The sequence below is a fragment of the Balaenoptera borealis genome (assembly GCF_965194805.1).
Source record: "Balaenoptera borealis genome assembly, chromosome: 2".
In the NCBI taxonomy this organism is placed as follows: domain Eukaryota; kingdom Metazoa; phylum Chordata; class Mammalia; order Artiodactyla; family Balaenopteridae; genus Balaenoptera; species Balaenoptera borealis.
The window spans coordinates 28,862,825-28,879,724 of NC_138867.1; the positions used below are offsets into that span (position 1 = coordinate 28,862,825).

General features: G+C 34.1%; 1 protein-coding gene across 4 annotated transcripts in view; it reads right to left on the reverse strand.

The window, feature by feature from the left end:
• Positions 1 to 16,900, reverse strand: part of ZFR (zinc finger RNA binding protein) — a 76,956-nt gene that overhangs the window by 20,959 nt on the left and 39,097 nt on the right. For 2 of the 4 annotated variants that reach the window (XM_082382212.1, XM_082382211.1), the window contains 6 exons: positions 14,000 to 14,162; positions 12,381 to 12,586; positions 11,476 to 11,626; positions 8,996 to 9,137; positions 4,266 to 4,363; positions 3,303 to 3,398 (listed from right to left, as the gene is read on the reverse strand). In XM_082382212.1, coding sequence (XP_082238338.1) covers positions 3,303 to 3,398; positions 4,266 to 4,363; positions 8,996 to 9,137; positions 11,476 to 11,626; positions 12,381 to 12,586; positions 14,000 to 14,162 — 856 coding nt within the window. The other 2 variants (XM_082382214.1, XM_082382213.1) reach the window with 2 other exon arrangements.

A 16,900-nucleotide genomic window follows, 5' to 3' on the forward strand; every position in this document is an offset into this window, starting at 1 on the left:
TTTCAGAGTTTAGAGGAAGAACGAAAGCTTCTAAATTATTCTTATAGAGTTAGTGTATTATTGATCCTAAATCTATCAAAGAAGACAAAAATAAAACCACAAAAATTTCCTTTATGTCACTGCAAAATTCCTAAATAGACTATCAGCAAACAGAACTTAACAGTTCATTAAGATTATTCTCAAATATAAGAGAATCATCTCTGGAATGCAAAGGTAGCTCAATATCAGGACATATATTTCTAAATATACAATATTAACAGGATGAAGGAGAAAAACTATACATTCATGTCAAGAAACCTTGAAAAATTGTCTGATAAAGTTCAATTTACATTCCTCATTCAAAATTACTTAGTAAACTAAGAGAGGGTTGACATTTCTAACATTACAAAGAAATATCTCAAATAAAAGGCTATACCACCATGCTTAACAGACTTTACATACTAGAAACATTTTCAAAGCAATAAGAACATAACATGCATGTAAAGTATTATTTCTTTTATTCCATAATTATTCTAGGCGTATCAACCAACTAAATTAGAAAAGAGGTTGGTGGATATGATTCTAAGCCAAGAGAATCACATGAAAAAAATTACTACAAATAAAGGAATGCAGTCAGGTGGTGGGTTACAAAATTAATATATTTAACATATATAAACAATAACCAGAAAATGGTATTTTTAAAGACTCTAAAACATAAATACCTAGGTACAAACAACTATGCTCAGAACCCATTCAAATCTAAGTGTGTAACATTCATTCCAATAAGTAGGATATCCCATAAAGAAGAGTCAGTATTATAAAAGTGATGACATTCCACCAATTATCTACAGTGCTACTTAAAAATCATCAAGAGAACTTCTGAGAAACTGAACAAAATGGTAGTCAAGTTCTTTCAGAAAAAGAAGCATAGAAAAGCACCTCCCCCCAAAAAAATCTTCTGTGTAAGATGGTGTTTATAATGAATAGCAGAGAATGAAGAGGGAAGACTTCTGATGAAGAGGAAGAGGACAATCAGAATTTTAAAACACACTATGAAGCTTTAAAAATTAAAAGAGTTTGGTACTAGAAAAGACTGAGCAATGAAAGAGGGCTGCAGAAGTAGGCCTGCAAAAAAGGAACTTTGGTTTGTGACAGGGTTTCTCTTCCTCAGCGCTACTGATAACCAGTTTTGACAACCAAAGTTATCCCCAAACATTGCCAAATGTCCCCTAGAGGGCAAAACTGATGGTGGCTGAGAACCACTGGTTTATGATAATGGTGATATTTCAAAATGGGGGTTGAATAAATAAATTTTATTAAATAAAATGTTAAGTGGTACTGGAATAATTGGTAATTGGTCTGGAAAAACATATAGCTGGATCCACCTTTAATCCATGTATGATTTTTAAATCAATTTTTAATTATACAAGTAATAAAATATATATTTCATCCTAGTAAAATCCAAACATTACAGACCTCTACCTAATCCCACTACTCACTACTGAGAGACAACCACTGTTGTAATATGAAATACATCCTTCCAGGAGGTTTGCTATGCATTATGACTAAAGAACTAAATAAACAGGCAAGCAAGCAAGCATCTGTAGAAAATATAATTTGATGGGAGGAAAAAAAAAGCTCTAGAAGAAAGCATGTGTGAATAATTTATAACCTAAAATATGAAAGAATTTTGTAAGTAGAAATAAAACCATTAAGTCATAAAACATTAATGGATTAGAATTTGCAAAGATTTTAAAGCTTCTATAAAACAGCAAAAATTAAGTTGAAAAGCAGATGAAAAACTGGAAAAAATTATTTTTTAATACAGATAAGAGTTAATTTCTTATAGAAAGAGTTATAAATTGCGAAAATGATGAATAATAAAGGAACTGGCAGTTAAGAGAAAAATAATTACAAATGCCAATAATCACGTAAAGAAATCTAAATAAAAAATGAGACACCATTTTTTTTTACCTATCGTGTTAAAGGAGTGTGATGATATCCCGAAGTTAGCGAGGGTGTGAAGGAAATGATCAGTTCAACAATTTTTGGAAGTTTTAAATGATCCACCTTTCTGGTAACAATCAACACATGTCCTTTGACCTTGGAATTCTATAGCAATTGACCCTAGCCATTTATCACACATATATAATACTCATAAAAGCCTGACAACAATACAATGAAAATTTAATAGCAAAAGAATGCAAACAATGCAACTGTCCATCAAATGGATACGAGCTGAATAAAATACTGCATGTCCATACAAAGGCAACACCATGTAGTCAATACAGCTCTCAAAGAGCTGAAAGATGCAAACAATGTAAACAGCATGACCCACTCCTGTGTTAAAAAAAAGAATTAAGATAACCCTGGCTATTCAACTCTCCCTAACCCAACTCTGGAATCAGTAGTTTCAGTTATATTTCTGAACGAATCCCTCTCTATCTGAATTCTTGTAGGAACCCAAACAGTTCAATATCAAAGGGATATGTGTACATAAATAAAAATAGGAACATACATGGGACCTCCTTGTGGCGCAGTGGTTAAGACTCTGTGCTCCCAACGCAGGGGGCCTGGGTTTGATCCCTGGTCAGGGAACTAGATCCCACATGCATGCTGCAACTAAGAGTTCACATGCCACAACTAAGGAGTCCACGTGACGCAACTAAGGAGCTGGCGTGCTGCAACTAAGGAGCCGGCAAGCCCCAACTAAGGAGCCCGCTTGCCACAACTAAGACCCAGCACAACCAAATAAATAAATATTTTTTTTTTAAAAGGAACATACACGATATATATGCATGCATTTTTTTCCCCTAGGAAAAAAATCACAACAAACTGTGTCAAGATAGCTTGCCTTTAAATGATGAGAAGGCTCTCATTTCTGCTTCATGCCTTTCTGCATTATTTGAATTTCCTAATTTTATGCATTTTTGAATAATGTATATTTCTAAATCTTAAAAATTCCTTATACATTATTTTGTTAAAATGTCAACAAAACCTTGCATAGGTAGATTAATAGCTCATTTTTAGTTTTCTTTATACCTTTATGTATGTATGACTAGTAATCGGTCCTATTTTAAAGAAAGTAATAAACACTGTGAGAAGAGTTAAAAAAAAAAAAAAGAGAGGAAAATACAGAAAGAAAATCAAGTGGAATTCTCAGAAAATTAAGACCCCAGGATTTCTCACTAGAAGAAGAAAAAAACTACATTTAGGAAATGAAAAGAAAGTTGATAATTAGACGTAAGATGAGTCTATTAAAAAACTGCAGAAATATTTCCTATATGTTTACTTTTCACACCATACAGTTACGTATTACTCACCCAGCTTGGAAAATCGGACCAAGTTGGAACTCGCTGACAGAGGTCCCGGAGAATACGTATGATAATCACACAGGACTGCAGACCATTAGCTCTAGCCTTGAGAGCAACACAAAAACCAACTGAATTAATCTTAGAAATACTGAAAGTATCCCTTGACGAAAAAAAAGTTAAAATACCACTGTTCAATGGAAGCTCAGATAAAAATAAAACAAAAATAACCACGCTTAAAATTGGATTCAATGAGCTGCCATTTACAGCAATATTTTATGCCAGGGTTAGTATTTAAAAGCTGATATTTTAGGTCAAAGTAAACAGATTATACAAGAATAATTGTTCTTGATCCCCTGTGAACCTTGACCTGTGTTCATTTAAAACAGTAAACTTCAAAAAAAAATCTGCCTACATTAGAAATAAAAGAAAAAGTAAAGAGCTAAAAAGTTTGTCTAGGGACTGAAAGATTAAGGAAATCTGTTTGGTTTCCTTTCTGTGCCTTTGCATAACTGCAAAGTCACTAAACCAAACAGCTGCTTCCTCACCTTTCATTCCCTACACTTATTAACTTAGAGAAAGAGGGGGGGGAAAAAATCTTAAAACTATACACAAAGCTTTAAACACATATTCCATTATTTAAAGCAAAGTTAATCTGCAGCCTTATGGAATATAATATATGTACACAAACATGTGATGTCCCTAAACAAGTCAACTTTAAATATAGCCACTAAAAATAAAAATTAAAAAACCCAAACCACAAAACACCCCCAAAACCTGAGTTTATTGTCAAATTAATAGTAACTGCAATATGCAGATCTTCATACCCAGCTTTCTATGTTAACATTTTCTCATATTTAATTTAAAATAGTATTGCTTGGGCAATCTTTTGAAATGTTTAAACACAGTTAAACATGTTGTACTGAACTACTCTCTCATAAGGCTACAAGAAAAAAGTAAAATGATGTTCCGAACCTGGAACCACTTAGCGTGGCGTAGAGCAGCCAGAGCGTCAAGGCATTTTTGCCTGTCCAAGACGTCCGGTGGGTCTTTCACCATACCCGAGGTTACATCTAAAATGGATTGAATTGGCAAAATGCAGTGAGGAATGGGTGTTTGACCAGGTGAGCAAGACACTTCCTTAAAGTAGCATCAGTGTCACATGAGCCATTTGAGAGTTTGTCAACACTTTAAAGTACCCAGGGAGTTATTTTCAACAAATTCACATAATCTAATATGAAGATCAAGATGAGAATTAAAACTCTTTATTTTAGAAATATAATAAATAATTTCTGCAAATATAAACCCTACCCACCAAAACAAAATCAAAAGGAAGGATTACTGGACACAGCGCACCAGCACAAAGACGACAAGACAAAAGGGAACACAAAAATCCACCTTAATGAGAATGTACAATAAACTACTGAGTTTGTTCAGTATTTTAAATGGTCATAGGTTATTCTGGGGCTAATATGTCAAAGAACTAATGATAAATATGGGATGATCAATGCAGTAATAATCATAGAAAAAAATAAAGAGCCAAAAATAGGCATTTCTAAGAGTTCAATGACTTCTCTTCCACAAGAGAATTTTAGCTTTAAGAATTAAGGGAATATGAAATGCCCTTTAAAATTCAAAGTTCCCATGAAGTATTTCAAAGAATAACTGGAGAGAAACAATGAGTAAAGTAGAAAAGGGCAATAGGAACTAGCATGGTTAAATTGAGTAAGTATAGAAATAGAACAGATGCAGTAAGCAGAATGGTTTGATGATATATCTGTAGAATCTTTTAAGTTGCAAAGTCAGTTATAATAACTGATTTTAATCAGATTATTGTATTAAAACATAAATGAGCTATATAAAACTTGAGAAGAAAATCTGAACCTAAATCAGGACAAGAAGTTAACTTTTCATTCATAAAAGGCCAGCTTTACGTTCATCTAAACACATCTGTAAACTGTGTATAAAAGTTGCTAATCAAATTTGCTAATCCAACTATTCATAAGTCAATCTAATTCACAACTCTTGGTGATTTTAAAATATTTTCTACATATAGGAAAATTACATACCAGGCAAGTAATCTATTGAAAACAGTCTTCTAGATAAAAAGCACCAAAATTATGGGACATTTAGGATTTAATTTTATAAATCATCGAGGGCACCAAATGAATATGTGGAACAAAAGATGAAATATATGGTAAAAGGAAACATGAAGATGATTTTACTTTAAGAGTACTATTGCAACGCTGGGCAAATTATTTGATTGTCTATTTTTATATGAGCATTCAGAAATCTTAAAAGATATCTGTCCTTATTTTGAGTAGATGACATATTAAAAAGCATATTTAAAAAGTAATAAAGAATTCCATCCCTCGTCTCGGCTTTTTATTCTTAGTTCCTACTCCTTACATAATCAGACGGCACAGATTTTCAGAATACATATTAGAAGGGAATTTTACAGATAATCAAAGAACACTGTGTGGCATTCTGAAAATGAACACTGAAAGAGGAATCTGGGTACTAAAAAGAAAAGTATCAAGTCAGAAATATTAGTAATTTTTAAAAACTAATAAACAATCTCAAAACCTGAAAAACCAACTACTGAATCCAGAAATATAATGAACATAAGAAATGCGCTATTCTGAGAGAAGGAAAAGGAACACAGGAAAGCACAGCTAATTAAAGAAGTAAAAAAAAAGCAAGAAACAACAACAACAAAAAACCACTCCCCAAAGCAAGGTTACAGAACATGCTGAAGAACCCTTTCCATGTCCCTTATTTATTTACATTATCTGCTAAAGCTAAAATGCAAATAGGTGATAATGTACAATCTCTTTCTAAGTTTCTCAATTTTTAATGTTAATTCATGTTTTAATTTCCTCCAATACGGAAGAAAAGTTTTCCTTTTGCACACAAGCATTCATAACTTTGGAAATTTAAATTAATATGATACAATTTCAAAGATGCCAAGACACCTATTGCAATTTAAAAACAACTTAAGATCTATAAGTAGGAAATTTCTGTCAAATTTAGAGTGTGGATTTTTGCACCCATTCTATATTTCAAGTGGATTAACCCCTTAGATATACTGTACTAAAATCATACTTGCTTCCTAATACCCAGTTAACAAAACAAATATCAGTTAATTTATTTAAAAGAAAGCAAATTCTTACCCTACAAAAATGTATTTCATAAATTTTAAGGGGTTAATCACCAGTTAGAAGACATGCTGTGTCCACACTATTTTATGATTAAAAGTTAATGGGAATATATTAAATAAATTAACATGGTTATGTAAAATATGTAATCCACCCAACAATTTAAAAACTAGTGTGAACACTGCTCAAATCTAGAAGAGACAAAGACAAAACAAACAGAACAGCCACACAAAGGACAATAAATGCCAGACTCTGCATCCAAAATCCCTCCTTAATCAAATGGCAGGTGTGACACTGAGCTTTTGAAAACCTTGGTCAAAAATCCTTCCGATGTCTTGGCAGCAACCCCTGACAGGAATCAATTCCCTCTGCTAGAAGGCTTTGGACCGGGCCTGATAAGCTAAAGGTGGGAAAAAAAACACACAGTACTTGACTTGCTACAGAAGAGACGCTGTAGCAAGGGTTAGAGCATTTTGAACATTTCAAGCTTCGAGTCAATTAAACGTTTACTTAATGTTTAACTGTCAAACACAGTAACATAAAATAGATCTGTAATGTGTTTAACAGTTATTTGGGCAATTTAATAATCTCCTTTAAATAATTTTTTGTATCAAACAGGACCAATACGCATTAAGAGGCTACCACAACTATGCGCAAGTCGCCAGTCTCATGATTTACCAAGTGCTCTTCCGGCAAAGCCTTCCTTACCCCTGTACTAACTCCCCAAAGCAAGCTATAGGCTTTAAATGATTTTAAGACACAGAGCATTCAGAGCTGCAGTGAGAGAGAATACATACCGTTATTCTGCAGCAATCTTCATAATGAAGCTAAAGACATGATTTACTGCAGTTATCTGCAGCAAAGAACACTATCAATGTTTCTACACTTTTTGCACATCCAACTTTTCAGCTCAGTGTCTTGAAGTAAAATCTTTCAATTTTGGACTGACCATTTCTCTCACCATAATATTTATGAAATTCAGAACAATAACTCAAGTCTGGGTCAGACAAAAATATAATTTTGTTTCCTTTAGAAGGGATAGGTTATTAAAGACTACTACAAATATGATACTATTAACTTTAGACTTTTGCAACAAAATAAAATTACTTGATACTGCACAAATTTAAGTAAGCCTAAATATAACTGGACAAGATGTGCTCTGAAATAAAGTTAAATGGTTATATGAGTATAATTTCATATGAAATACAGCAACTATTATTTATAACATAATCTCGAAAATTTCTTTTTCAAATCCTAAGAGTCATATGCTGCATATGAATTGACCAGATTGACTCAGGAACTGTTTTTCCAGCAATATTCACGGCCAGACCTTTAGTGGGAACTCATGCTCATATAAAAGATCCTCTACACAAACCCCATTTATTTTTAAGATGCAAAGCTTACACAACATACAAGTCCTGATATATGGTATATATATAATGTATGCAAAGTTAGACATGTCTCCCAATGATCGCATTTTTTAGTAAAAATGGTCTTTTCCTGGGTTGTGGAAAGCCCAGTGCCTTAAAAAAAACTGCTTTGCTGTAAGAAAACAAATTTAAAGGGACAGTAATTGAGAGCCTACTTATGCTATTAGACAAATTAATTTTAAGTATTCTTTTCTCCTCTATTTGTATCACAAAGAAATATTAGTGTAGACTATAACTCCATATCAACAAATTAAGATGTACAAAAACAACATGAAAGGAAACAAAGTAAATTTTATCTGACCCATAAAACAACAGAACCAACATACGGCAGACACTGACCATGCTTTTTGGCTTAAAAAAGCTTTTGAAGCTTTGAAAATGTTACAGAATAGTCCCTAAAGCAACATTGCTGGCACCAGCAGGATTTCATATTCTACAATTGTAAAGTAAGTTTAAAAACCCTGAATTGTGCTATAACTCACTATGCCAACACCGTTTAGTTTTCAATATCTCTAGTATAATAGTGGGGTCAGATGCCCAAATCTACGTGCATTAGGATGCTCTGCATTTATGAAAACGCTTCAAACCGAAGAGCAACCTCAGAGAACCAGAAATATTTACCTCAGGACAAGCCAAATCCATGATTACATATATAACAATGTCTCTTAAACTGTGTTATGAATATTTAACCAATTTTATTTATGGAACTCTCTTGTCTTTTTGTAGGACAAGAACAAGAACTTAACAGAACTTAAATTTGTGGCCCCTCACTAGCAACATTTCTTTAATTTGTTCATGGGTCAACTATGCTGGTAAGAATAATTTTGAAGTTTTTTTTTTTTTTTCCAGAAATCTGAGGTTAGCAAGAAAAGAAAAAAAAAATCAAGAAAATCAATAATACCATGAGTGTTTTATATAAAAGTACATTGCTAAAAAGACACTAATAAAAGATCTGGGAAATGATCTTAAGCAAAACTGGTTGCTATATAAGTCAAATCTATCAAATTCATATGTAATGCCAGCATGTTGCCTTCTAGGGCTTAATGCCATCTTAAAGAGTAGGTAAATGGGGAAAAAAAAAGTTAATAAAAAGTAGAATGTTTAATGGCTTTCCAACCTCCTTCCCTCATGTTCTCTTCTCGAATAATTGGAGACGTCAGGGTGATAGTGACTTGCATTTTGGGTTCCACACATGAGTTCAAAATTATTGCCGCTTCAGGAACTGCACATTTTATGTCATACTTCTCAGGACTTATAACCTATGTAATGAAGAGTACAGGAAATTAGATGGACCTTTTAACATTATCAAACAAAGCAGTTGCACTATGGCTCTTTCATTTTCTCACTGCCTTAACCATTTTATAAGGACTAGATCATACACTACTCCCCCCAAGAAGCCTTGCAATACGTGCAAATATTATAAATCTCTCGCTCCTCTTTCCTTGTAGAATTTTGTTGAACTAATATTTACCATTACTTGTATCATATGAGTTATTTGTATGTGTGTATGTCTCTCTTAGATGATGAGTTCTTGGATAAAAGAAACACTGCCCTATTTATTACCGTACCTTCCTAATAGCATCTTGGGTAGTTAAGTACTTGCAGAGTATGAATGAGACTAAAATAGGTATCTGAAACTAACGGGAGCCATAATTCAAACATTCCCAGTGTACCTTGTCAGGGAGCAGAAAGTCCTGATCAACAGAAGAAAAACCAGGATTCACTGCAATTCAGTACACATGAAATAAGTCTCAGTATATATGAACAAATGAAGACTCAACAGAAATTACATGGAGTGTTTACAGCATAGTATCTAGGTTCAAATCCTAGCTCTGCTACTTTACTAATGATAAGAAGATGGGCAAATTATTTAACTCCCCTTTACCTGTTTTTATAAAATGGGGACAGTAATTTTATCTAACCTATAGGATTGTTGGAAGAATAAATGAATTAACTATGTAAATCACTTAAAACAGTGCCTGGTACATAGTAAGAATTATATAAACGTTAACTATGAGAATGATGATGACGATAATAAATTCTATTTCTCTTGCTTATCCACTTGTACAATAAGTACATAGAATGATTTGGAAAGAGTATGCTGCTTTTAGTGTAACTGTTAATTATTTAGTTAGGATATAGTATTTTCTGCTTTGTAGTTTTTTTTGGCTGTGTTGGGTCTTCATTGCTGCGTGCGGGCTTTCTCTAGTTGCGGCGAGTGGGGACTATTCTTCCTTGTGGTGTGTAGGCTTCACACTGCTGTGGCTTCTCTTGCTGCAGAGCACAGGCTCCAGGCACGTGGGCTTCAGTAGTTGCAACATGCGGGCTCAGTAGTCGTGGCTCGCGGACTCTAGAGCGCAGGCTCAGTAGTTGTGGCGCACGGGCTTAGTTGCTCTGCAGCATGTGGGATCTTCCCGGACCAGGGCTCGAACCCATGTCCCCTGTACTGGCAGGCGGATTCTTAACCACCGTGCCACCAGGGAAGCCCCCCTACTTTGTAGATTTACTAAACACCACAATTTAGGATCAAGATGTTTCTCGCAAATTATATAATTTTTTCAAAGTCCTCAAACCTCTTCTGAGTCTCCTCCCCTTCACTGCTCTAGCAGCCTCAACAGAGGGTAACAAGTAGACACACAATGACAATTCTCCTGGCTCCTAATACTTAAAAAGACTAATCCACAATAAGAAACTTCACATCTGGAACAATGGTAATATAAAGCAAACAACAGTAAGTGCCACAATCGTCAAAGCTCAAGTTTAATAGCATGCTTCACTATCCCTTTTGGTATCGGTTGCTCTGCTGTGGTCTGGTACTATTTATTCTGACATTACTGTGGAATACATATTACCAATGAAATGTCAATTCTTGGATTTCAAATACCTAAATAAGTTTTATACATTAAATCATTCAAGAAATCTTTATTTTAAAGCCCAGTCTGCGATTCTGACAAGATACTATATAAAAATTTTAAAAATTCAAACTTAAAAAAGTTTTGTTTTTGTAGGACCAAAAGGGGATATTCTATTAATTGTGCATTGCCACAATTTGCTGAAGAGAGACAGTGAGAGGTAATACCTATGATTATAACGTGTAGAAAACGGAAAGTAATCATAATAAAACTGGGGAAATTCAAATCAGAAAGAGTCTCTATTTTAGTTACTATACTTTATTAAAAACATGTATTCAACTAAATAGGCAAGAAGTTCATGAATTCTAAAAATTCAAGCTTGCTATACATACATGGGCTTTGTTTAAAAAACAAAACAAAACAAAAAAACCCCATTTTTTCCCTAAAGTCTTATCTCTTAATGATTCAACTCTTGGAAGAAAGAACAGGAAGAGGACATGTGCTGCAACTTTATATTTTAAAATAAATTAGCAAGATGGCTTCATGCCAGAGGAGCACTATAAAACCTAAAAAGACAAAGAAGAAAACAGTTCTACCAATTTGTACAATCAAGCAAAAAATTCAATTTGGAAAGTCAAGCCAAAACTTTAAAGGCTGGCTTAAGATTAAGCTGAAGCACAGTTAGTCCTGCCAAAAACTTTTGAACCAGACAAGGGGTAAAAATGAACATTTCCATAATACTTACAGCAAGCTGCTTGGGTAGGTTTTCTGCAATACGGCTTAATAATGTCTTTGAAGGTTTCTCTGAGCACAGCAAAACAAGGTTGACATTTCTATCTCCTCGGAGAAGTAATCCTTTTGCCAATACTCCCACTCGCAAAACTCCTTTTAAAGCTCTGCAGTGAAATCAAGTTATATTATCACATCCCTTCTCAACCAGAACCACGATAATCTCTCAACACACAATAGTAAATGAAGTAACTTTTACACCATTAAAATTCTCAATCAACTACAGTATAAAAACATTCAATATTTTTAGAAGTATCCTTCACTTAGATAAGAAATATGGATAAATTAATAAATCAAGAGCTAAGTTCTCACACGGACAACTGCAAAGCAAAGGCCGTTAACACTTTTCTGTGTCTCACTTTACAAATTAGAATAAAAGTCATGTTCAATATATACAAAGGTATTTCCAAATGGTAAGGGGAAAATGAAAAGTTATAGATCATAATGCAAACTTGGTATGAAAGATGTTGCTAAAGGTTGAGCTTATTCACACTTATGGGTCAATGTGCTAAGGAAAAAGAAGCGCTAAAACAAAGAGTAAACATATGCAACAAATAAATAAAAACTGAATAGCAGCTAAATGCAATTGAAAACTATAAAGGCTGCTTTGAAAACAGACTTGAAATAGGTTTTATATAAATTTAAATAAAATGAGTAAAATTACAAGGTTGGAGACTGTATGAAATTGTTATTTTTCATTTCAGCAAAAAACAGCTGAATACATTAAATATCTAACACAAGCATAACACATGTAGACTGACAACAGAGAATTTTCAGTCTTTGTAACTTTTATTTCAAGTATAAGAAGCCCACATAAGGGAAACCAAAAGTAAACAAAAGTAAAAAACTCTGAAAACACACCTGTCTTTACCTCCCTCTTTCTTATCATCTCCCTCTTTGCTCTTGCTCTTCTCATGTTCAGACAAGCTGTCTGAAACAAGTTTTAAAGCACGTTCAGTGATAGAAACAATTTTCTGAACTGCCTGTAATTCCTCTTCAGTTGGATAAATGGTTGCATGTTTTGTCATTACATAACGATCATCAGATGAGTCAGGACGACGTAAGGGCTGGAGAAGACAAAAAAGATAACTTCATTAAAAAAAGATGCTTCCCAAGCAAAAGTAAATTATTATTTTTCAACTATACATATGTTTTCACATCTTTTCAATAAGAAAGTCAATTATGCAAAATGTCCATTTAAAGCTATCTTCTCCCTTTTTTCCATTTCAGTAAAAACAAACATGCAAACTATGGAAAGTTACACTATCAAGAATGAGTATGTAACTACGTATGTACACACGCTTTGCCTCAAAACAAGTAAAATTATAATACACACCATCTAAGGTTAGAAAAATACTTTCTACTCAACTTTAACAACCAGTGACTCTGAAATGTTTTGCTTTTAATAAAACAAGTTTCACAAATACATATTTTATGGAAAGACAAATGAGAAAGAATAGTTTAAAGAGCAGGAATTTGTTGCTGTTTCCTTCTAAGTGCCCTCTAGAAAACAGAACAAAGAATAAAAACATCTTGTTTTCTGTAGTCTGAACTTACATGAAATATTCCTCATAACCCAGGTATGTCTTCTTTTATCTAGCTTCCACAGAACACAAACTCTCAAGATGCAGCTCTTGCCTACAGTTCTCCTAATACATCCACTGTGTGCTCATCTTGGACCATTTACTTACCCCTTATCCTGCACTTAATTTAGAAGTAGTGGTAGGTTTTTTTTTCATGATTTGAAAAAGCAAAAAGACTCTAAACCACTGGTAATGGGAAGATAAGAATAATTCTGAAAGCAAAGCAACTGCTTTCAAAATTAGTTGTTCTTGACAATCTAAAGAACAAGGGCAAGAAAATCTCTCATGTGAAAGAAGAGTTGGCAAAAGAAGCTCTGCTCCCTTAGCTTATACTGAAAGTAAGAAAGATGCATGGAAATTCTACGAAGTCCTCATATATAAGGACACGAGTTGAGAACCTGTAATAAAAGGAGGGAAAATTCTAAATCAGATGGAAAACTTATATTGAGATTTGGATATTATTAAATCTAAAAATTAGCTCCCCGGGGCTTCCCTGGTGGCGCAGTGGTTAAGAATCCACCTGCCAATGCAGGGGACGGGGGTTCGAGCCCTGGTCCGGGAAGAGCCCACATGCCATGGAGCAACTAAGCCCGTGCGCCACAACTACTGAGCCTGCGCTCTAGAGCCCGCATGCTGCAACTACTGAAGGCTGCGCGCCTAGAGCCCGCGCACCACAAGAGAAGCCATGACAATGAGAAGCCCGTGCACCGCAACAAAGAGTAGTCCCTGCTCGACACAACTAGAGAAAGCCTGCGAGCAGCAACGAAGACCCAAAGCAGCCAAAAATAAATAAATTTATATTAAAAAAAAAAAAAAATTAGCTCCCCAAACTGTTATCTTTCAATGCTGAGCCAGTCTTACACTTTCACTCCCTATGTAAACAAAGTGGACACTCACTGCCGGCCCCTGTGGCTGAGGAGGCATGCCTGGTCGGACTCCCAGAAGGCCTAGTGGGCCTGGGGGACCATGAGGATAGCCTCCGTCAGGCATTCGGCGGCGATCATCCCAATGATGTTGTTCTTCCTCCATTCTTCTCCAGTACATGTCCTCTTCATAACGTCTGAAACATAGAGAATGATACTATAAGTCTATAAGAAAAATACAACCCAAGAATTTACATCAATAATGATATAAAAAGCAATTTAAAAAATACCCCAAATCAGTCTAGCTTACATCTCTCTTTTCTCCTACTGTATCTGATTACCTTTATTTGCTTTAACTAGCAGTAAATGGAAGTGAATCCCAGTGAAAAGAGAAAATAAGTAAACAAAGATAAAAGCAAAACAAAATTTCACAGCCTGAAGACAGGGTTGAAAGAACAAGCACCAGAAACCTCAGAGTTCCTTCTAACCTCTCCCTCTTTACAGGAGACTGTAAACTTAAATGCCTACCTAATGTGGCCAGACCAACAATGTGTGTGAGTGAAAGACTCAAAGCATACATTCAGAAATTTTCTTCATGTCTCCAAAGAAATGTGCTCTCTCCTATTTTTTTCTAAGAGAGAACTTCTGGAAGACTACCTTTAATTTCCTCAACTGATACAGGCAGAGAGACAAAGACAATTCTCTACAGTGAGGAAAAACAACTGAGATAAATGGCAACTCATATCGTGTTTCACTTTTGGGGACATATTAAGGGTGACAGGAACTATGGTGAAGAAGAAAGCACATGCTCTGAGCCACAGCACAGCTATTAATTATTGCCATAAGGGAATACAGATGGTAATCCCAAGGTCATCAGGATTTTTGTGAAATCTCATGCTCTTTAAGTGTTGGTTCATGTTGGTATCCAAAAAATACCATGTGTACCAAATAAAACACCCATGGACTGAACTTGGACTGTGGGCAGCTAGTGTGTAGCCTCTGCTTTAATAGTCAACATTTTCAGAATCTAATTTCTTTTTTACCATGTGACTCTCTCCTTCTCAGTTCTATCTTTGCTTTCAGCTTCAAACTAGGATACCAGCAACTCCCAAGGTAGTCCTGTCTTTATAGCAAATTTTTGTAACAATTAAGTTTTTACTAGACAAATTTGTTTAACACAAAACATAAGAAAGAAGTATGTTTCTCAAGTAGCACTGCAGAAACCACCAATTTCTTCAGTCGGGAATAAGCAGTGCTTTTTAGGTCATCCAACTAAGGACAGGAAGAACCATACTTCTATGTTATTTAGGTCTTGAGCTTGAAGGCTCTGGAAAACCATGTTCATTCCAGTACTGAATACTTTATTACTAAAGATGTTTAAGTTAAATAAGGGCAGGGACCTTTATCCATTGTTTACCAATTCATACTTGGTGTCTAACACACTATGTGCTACTTCCTGGCAAACTGTAAGCGCTTAATAAATATTTGATATAACAATAAAAGAGGAAGTAATTGCGTAATCTAGGTATAGAGAAAAATTTCCAGTGCATTACAAAGGCAGAAACTTCATAAAGAATAAGAAGAATAGATTTAGATACCTAAATAAAAATCGATACATACATAACAACAAAGATTATTTAAAGGTAATATGTTAATAATGGGTTAATAGCTATAATATAAGAAGTGTCTACAAATCAACAACAGGTAAGTTAACCAAATAAACAGGCAATTCACCACAGAAGAAATGTAAGTGGTTAAGCATGAAATAAAAATTTAATTTGCCTGCAATACAAACAATTAAAGTTGAAACAAAACTGGCTTTTATGTTTCACTCTCTCATTGGCAGAGATTTTAATAAGTTACAGAAGCAGTTCTCAAAGTGTGGTCCAGGGACCCTAGGTGGTTCCTGAGACACCTTCAGGGGGATCCATGACATCAAAATTACTTTCATAATAATAACAAGACATTTGCCTTCTCCATTCTCATTCTCTTATGAGTGTACAGTGGAGTTATCCAGAGGCAAAATGTGTTATCACAACCTGTTGAGCAAAGAAGTAGATAGGAAAATCAGGCTACCTTAAGCTAGACATTAAAGAGATCTGAAAAAATATAAAACAATGTCATTCTCATTATTCTGGGGGAGAAATATAGTTATTTTATAGTTAGCATATTATATTTATGCACCATATATTAATAAATATGGTTGATCTAATACTATAATTATCAATATTTAACTACATTTTAACAAACATAAAGTCATTTTAAAATTAATTCATAAATATTTAAACTTCTCAGTTTTCATTTCTAATACAATAAATGTTGACAGCTATAACCCATATACACAAGAGCTCTTTGGAGTTTTGTAATTATTGAGTATAAAAGGTCCTGAGACCAAAAAGTTTGAGAACCAGTAAGTTAAACTATCTAGTACAGGCAAAAAGTATGCGTATCTGCAGTCAAACATTTTCATTTCTGGGACTTTATTATTAGCAACTAATCATGATTTATGCAGTAATATAGCCTCAAGGATGGTCAATGTATAATTATAATGGGGAAATACTGTAAAAAACCTAAATATCTAATAATATGTAATTGGTTATAAGGAAAATTTTACATCTGCACAAGATAATACTATGTAGCCATGGAAAATAAGAAAAAATAATTCTAGCTTACTTTTTAAAAGAGTTGGTATGTAAATGAAAAAAAGCAGGTTATAAAATACACATACATTACACTTCTGTTTATATTTATCTTAATTATATTTTAAAACTTGCACACAAATCCTTATAGCAGCAGTATTCATGATAGCCCAAAAGTGGAGATGACACAAATGTCCATCAACTGATGAATAAACAAAATGTGATACATACATGTAATGGAATATTATTCATCTATAAAAAAGAAGTACTGATGTATGCTATAACATGCATGAACC